A 6,715-nucleotide genomic window follows, 5' to 3' on the forward strand; every position below is an offset into this window, starting at 1 on the left:
AATTATTAATTCAGGTTCATATCATACAAAATTTAACACAAAATCGATGAAAATGTACTAAATATACTCAATAAATATCAATATGTAATAAGATAACTGGCTAATAAAAATTCAAGAATAGTATACATATTCGACAAAAATTTGATAAAAATTCAAAAATAGCATATGCAAAAGTTAGATAAAAATATTCAAAATCAGTTCATATCTCAAAATTCGATAGAAATTTTTGAAAAAAAATTCGAGATTCCATAATATATTCAAAAATAACCGTACTAAAAAAATCGAAATCGGATAGAGATTTTCAAATAGATTCAATAAAAATTCAAATTCAATAAAAATTCAATAATAGCAGATATAATAAACTTCTATAAAAATATTCAATTCAAAAATCACTTCATGTTTCAAAATTCATAGATATTCTTAAAAAAAAATCGATACTTCATAAATTATTCAAAAATCACAAAAGATAAATATTTAATGTTCAATAATAATATAAAAACGAGGGAAGCATTTTTAATAAAGATAGACATTCTTACTTACATTTTATCACTTTGTCTTTGTTCCCTGGGTTCTCTGCATCTTCGTCCTGATCCATCTTCGCCGTCTCCGTTTCCAATTTTTGTCGCCCATTGTCAGAAGATTCTCCCAATTAATTTACAGGAGCGCCATGTAAGGAATGTTGAAGGGTTGGTATACAATTAACCCTTATAGTCCTTATTTAAATAATTACTGCTTCATCTGCTACAACATACTTTATTTACAAGTCTTTGAAGTGTATTATAAACAATAACATTATATCAGCCAAACCATTTCGCAATTCTACGTACAATAATATAATTCATTCTCTCGTGTTTTGTCGTCTATTTTATATTTTATTCTTAACTCAAAACAACACGTCTTATGGGTTCACCTGAGTTCAATGTCACTTCACTAATACATATCTTATAAGGTTATTTAAAATTAACTTAAAACATATTATTCTATATAGATTGTCCTAATGATATTACACCCTGAATTTTTTAGATACTACATGAGCTCCCATGTCCAAAAATTCCCTATGATGTTCATACAGTTTGGTTGCAATATTGCCTAGCAGGTGCGATCTACAAAACCCGGCTCAAATGTTTCCATCTGTCCGGATGACATTGATGGTTGACTTGAATCTTCACCATCCATCACCACATTATTGACACTAAATCGTGCCCTTCTGTCATTGTTACCACGATTATTCGGAGGCTGATCAGAACTCGAGTTGTCAAAATCTTGTCTTGATGATTTGTTATTACTATTGCTATTGGAATTATCATAATTGTTATCATTATTTTGATTATTAAAAGCATTATTATGTGTGTTATTATTACTATTGTACCTATTATAATTGTTATTCCTATTATTGTTGTAACCTCTATCATTATTATAATACCCTCTATTATTATTATTATTATAATTCCGATTATTGTTATTATCTCCCCTATTATTATTGTATCGACTATTAAAACCCCCACGTTCATTATTATTACTATTTGATTTATTATTATTTTGACTTCTGTTATAATTATTATTATTAAAATTACTTTCATTAAAGTTTTGTGAGTTATTATTATAATTACTTCTTTGCCTGAAGTTTTGCAAAGCTTTCTCTTTTTCTATTAAAAAATTACACAGCATGTTAAAATCTGTAAAATTCAAATTTAGTCTAATATTTTCAATTTGCTCTTCAAAATGAACTATTATATGGTTAATCAACTCTTTCTCTGTTAATTTGCCATCTAAATATTGGGCAGCACTATATAGTCGCATAGCATATAAATGCATACTTGTTCGCGAGTTAGAGTTGTATTTTCCTCCGAACAATTCAGATCTTACCACCTGTTGTCGCGATAGTCCCCAGAAAAATTCTAAAAATTTTGTTTTGAACTGTTCAAAGTTTTCTAATTCATTTTCTACATTTGTATACCAAATTAATGCTTCTCCTCTTAATTGGTTTCTTATAACTTCCCTAAATTCATCAAAATTATTATATTGTAAAGATTTGGTCATGAGGATCCTTATGAATGGTACAGGATGTTGTGATTTTTAATCTCCATTGAAATATATCCTGTTATCTGAGGTTTCAATTGTATGTATTATAGTTCCTTTAGTTGTATTTCTTATCTTCCTCTCCATCTTCTCTATTTCTTGTTTTACTTCTTTTACTTCAATCTTCCATTTATTTTCCAATTGATCCTCCTTTTCTTTAGATGTTTTTTGTTCTTTCTTTATTTCACTTATATTTTCATCTACCATCATAAATCTCTTGTTCGTCCATTCTGCTTCCTTTTCCATATCTTCCTCTACCATATTAATTCTTTCTTTATGCTGTTGTATTTGAATTATTATTTCTCGATTTTCAGAAGTTAATCTTGTTTCTAATGTTTCATGTTTATTCATCATTTCTTCATATAACATTTTTACTTCTCCAATACTCTTGCTTACCCTTTGTTCAATTTGTTCTTCTAGTCTCTTAGATGTCTCCTCAAGTTTATATTCCATCTTCTCTAATGTTTCTTCTAATTTCTCCCCTAATCTTTGTTCTAATAATTTATTATTTCTTTCTGATTTTTTACTATTTTCTTCTAATTTATGCTCTACTGATTTATTATTCTCTTCTGCTTTCTGACTATTTTCTTCTAATTTTTGTTCTAATGATTTACTATTTCCTTCTGCTTTTTGACTAGTCTCGTCTAGTTTTATTCTCATTTTCTTGTTGTTTTCATCCAAGTGAATTAATTTTGTTTCTATTTTATTATTATTTTCTTCCATTTTTGTTAGTATTAATTCCATAAATTTTTCAACGTCAGATTTCTCTTCCTTCTGTTCCTCTCCCTGTGTCGTCTTCGAAACAGATCTACGTCCATCTGCCATTTTGTATTTTTTATATCAAACTCTAACTTTTATTTTTAATCTGACAATTTTGCCCTTTATCTATTTATTCGTGCCACAACGTTGGGATAGCCAATTATTATATTTTTCTGATAATAATTGATCTTTAAATAACAATAATAATTGTTATTTAATTTTTAATTTATTATTTATTTTAATTTTAATGATTATCTTAAATGATTTTAATAAATTTTTTTGAATGATTTAATTAATTTTATAATTTTATTTATTTTATATTTTATTTAAAATTGATTTATTTTATTAAACATTTTATTTTATAATTGAATTTTATTTTTATTGATTTATTGATTTTTATTGAATCTATTGGGCGCCATCTATTAAGAAACTATTGTACCTACCAACTCAGCTCAGTTGAATACTTACACATAACAGGAAACTCTTATCTCTTTGGGGTCGTGAGACATGAAACTGTTGTAAGATGGACAAATTGTGCTAATAGATTGGAATTCATAAACAAAATGGAGAGACAACACAATTCTGATGAAGAACTTTTACAAATATATTGAAATAAAAGAAACAAGCTAAATGCAACATCAAATAAGGTAAATACAGAAATTATCATTAAAATTTTAATACTAGAATATCATTATACTGCATATCCTGGCTTATATCTATAGTTATAAGAAAACAAATGAAAGGTCATTGACTTTTGTGGTTATGATCAAAAATAAACCAAATTATGCAAGTATGGATATTTCTCTCTAAATTATTGTCTTGCCAAAGCAATAAATAGCATTAAATTTTCAAAAATTTTATCTTGATCATGCATGTTTTAATATTCAATATTTTTATTGAACATGATATCATGGAAAATAGTTTTTTGTACAAAATAATAACGTCACCTGACAATTATAGTCCACCGAAGCCGAATTCTTTCTTGAAACACATCCAAATGCTGGTTTTCCGTTGAGCTCCAGGTTCTCCCCAAGTCCATGCAGGTTACAATAACATTTTAGTGACTTAATTAAAGTCCCTTCTGCTTCAAAACACTTTTCATACGAAGATTAAACATTAAAGTTTATTTTGTGATCAGTTTTTCGACTGCATTTTCCGAATTTTCTATTTTTAAACCAAATCTTTTGGGAATAGCTTTAAAAAACGTCTCTTCCCTCTGAATCCCTAGAACCTTCTCCTTGAATTCAATTTTTTAAGCTTGGCGTCCTCTTTACAGCTAATCATATTTAAACAAATTAATAATTCATGCTTTGGAAATTTAAATGAGCCAATGAAATAATTTTGCAAATTATGACATTTAATCAAAATGGTATTTTTTTGTCTAAAATTTGGAAATATATGCCTAAATGGTGATCTTATTCTCTTATTTGAGTAAAATTGAATTAAAGAATTAAATTCATTGAACTTTATAGATTCTTTTCATATATTTTGCATATTTGAGGATACTCCCAATAAATTGTTATAGCCACTTTATGCGAACACTGTCCGTACACTTTCTATACCTTTTACCACTACCTCTACAAATTTAAGTCCAAATATCTTCACTATTAATACATATAAAGTACTGAAATAACTTTCAAATTATTCAGAAATAAATTACCAATTGATAGTGCATTAGCCATATCTCAGAAAATCATTTTTCTTCGTTAAAATTGATATCGAATTCTGACATTTCCCAAATCTACAACTTTAATGAACTATTTTCAACATTTTGGTCAAATTCACATTAATAGAATCTAAAATTGGTCTAACCATTATTCTAAATTTTTAGATTGGAGCCTCTTCTAAGATACTTTCATAAATTTATAAACTTAACCAAATCATGGAGAACGTATCACATCAACGAACCTTCTCTCCAAGTGATCTTTAAAAAATGTAACTTTTTTATGATTATTAAACAGAAACAAGGTCATCATGGAACAAATTTGTAAGTAATTCTTTTGGTAAGACTAAATTTCAAACTATTGCATGTTTAGCAACAAATTCTCACATTAGATGCCCCTTAAATAGCTTCCTTTATATAGTATGGTCTATTTCAAACTTTCTTGTTACTTAAACTGTATAACTCTAAATAAATTCATTCTATAACCATTAAATCAATGCATAGTGCAATCTTAACTTTAATTCCCTTTAATACTCTCATTCTATTCAACTCTCCAAACCAATCACGTCTCTCGAACACCACCTATATCAAGATACTTATTTAACTGCTTTGGGCAGTACAAAATCATTAAATTGTTTATTATTTAACTTATTCTATCAATTTGGTATCTTAAAATCATGACAATATATATATATATATATATATATATATATATATATATATATATATATATATATATATATATATATATATATATATATATATATATATATATACATCTTCCAGACATTGATGCGTCCATACATTTATGTTTTTGCATGTAATGCTGCATCCACCGCATTGTTGCGTCAATATACGGACGCAGTATTACAATCGCTTATATTTCGGTAATGGTCGTTGCCAATTTCTCTTAGGTGATGTAAGGGGACACTAGTAATCCAAACAAGTAATGTGGCCAATTTTCATAGAGTTGTGATGCACAGCAAAAAACTTATTGAGGATTTTAAGTGACGCATCAATAATATTAGCATGAAATGTTTGTGTATACATTAGTTCAAGATATCTCCTTCAGGAGGCGCATGAACCAATCGAGTATAATTCATTGGTGAATATTATTTTCATTCTTTCGATTATTTTGCGTCTTCTTAATTTGGCAACATTGCTAACCGTCTGAAGTACCGTTATACAAGTATTTTAAATGTCGATATTGGATCAACGGAAGAAATGGATAACGAAAATAAAATATTTATTGTCATCACAAAACTCAGGTAGGCCTTTGCGAAAATAAGTTCAATAAGTACAAATTAAAATTGTTTTTATAAGGAAAAATAATGCATTCTTTAAAATATTTGCGTTTTTATAAGAAAATGATGCGTTTAATTATATTTACTGATGGGTACATTTTTTTATTTTACTTTCCTTTTCAATGAAGGACAGTTTTGTAACGAATAATGAAATAATATGCTTAAATGTAGTCAGCTTTACAGTTCAGACAGTATCCCTGATACATCGGATGTAGACTCTGATGAAGGCATGTTGGGAAAACCACTAAGAAAATATTTTACTTTAAATCGATATGTTTCACCCGTAATAAAGATTATATATATTATAGGTATTATTGTGTCCAGAAAATTTAGAGAAGTCTAATAACACTGGATTAGTTTTTAAGAACAATATTACGTCTCACGCCATATACGCCACGAAAAAGCTAAAAAAAGAGAATGGAAAAAAATTGCTAGATGCTAAGCACATTCTAAGAAGTCATTCAGGACGTTCAGAAAATTATTTCCTTTATTTCATGTAATTCCTTGAATAGAAGAAACCTTTAGAGACTGACCGATTAATCGGTTTCGGCCAGCTTCGGTCAGCATAAATCTTCAGCTAAAAACTTTCGGCGAAACCTTCGTCTTCACTTTGGCTGAAGGTGGAATAATGAAACGATAAAATATAAGAGGAGTTCGCCACCGAATCCACATGCAGTTTTCTTCTTCTTCTTCAGATGCAAATCCACTAATGGATGTTAGCGATCACATTTTCCAGTAACTCTCTGTTTCTTGTAATGCGTATCAGAGATTGTATGTCGTTAATCCCTGTCCATTGCCTCATGTTTCGGAGCCAGGGCATTTTCTTGCGTCCTATTCCTTTCTTGCCTTCAATTTGCCCTGGATTATAAGTTGAAGGAACTGGTATTTTTCGTTTCGCATAATGTGACCC

General features: G+C 28.4%; 1 protein-coding gene across 1 annotated transcript; it reads right to left on the reverse strand.

Moving 5' to 3' along the window:
- Window positions 1-2,076: 2,076 nt before the first annotated feature.
- LOC126890238 (uncharacterized) lies at window positions 2,077-2,904 on the reverse strand. Its single transcript, XM_050659092.1, has 3 exons — window positions 2,607-2,904; window positions 2,476-2,561; window positions 2,077-2,358 (listed from the first exon to the last, which is right to left on the reverse strand). Exons 1-3 carry the CDS (start codon window positions 2,902-2,904, stop codon window positions 2,077-2,079), a joined length of 666 nt encoding a protein of 221 aa, XP_050515049.1.
- Between the last annotated feature and the right edge of the window lie 3,811 nt (window positions 2,905-6,715).

Source organism: Diabrotica virgifera, chromosome 8, assembly GCF_917563875.1.
Source record: "Diabrotica virgifera virgifera chromosome 8, PGI_DIABVI_V3a".
NCBI classification, from domain to species: Eukaryota; Metazoa; Arthropoda; class Insecta; order Coleoptera; family Chrysomelidae; genus Diabrotica; species Diabrotica virgifera.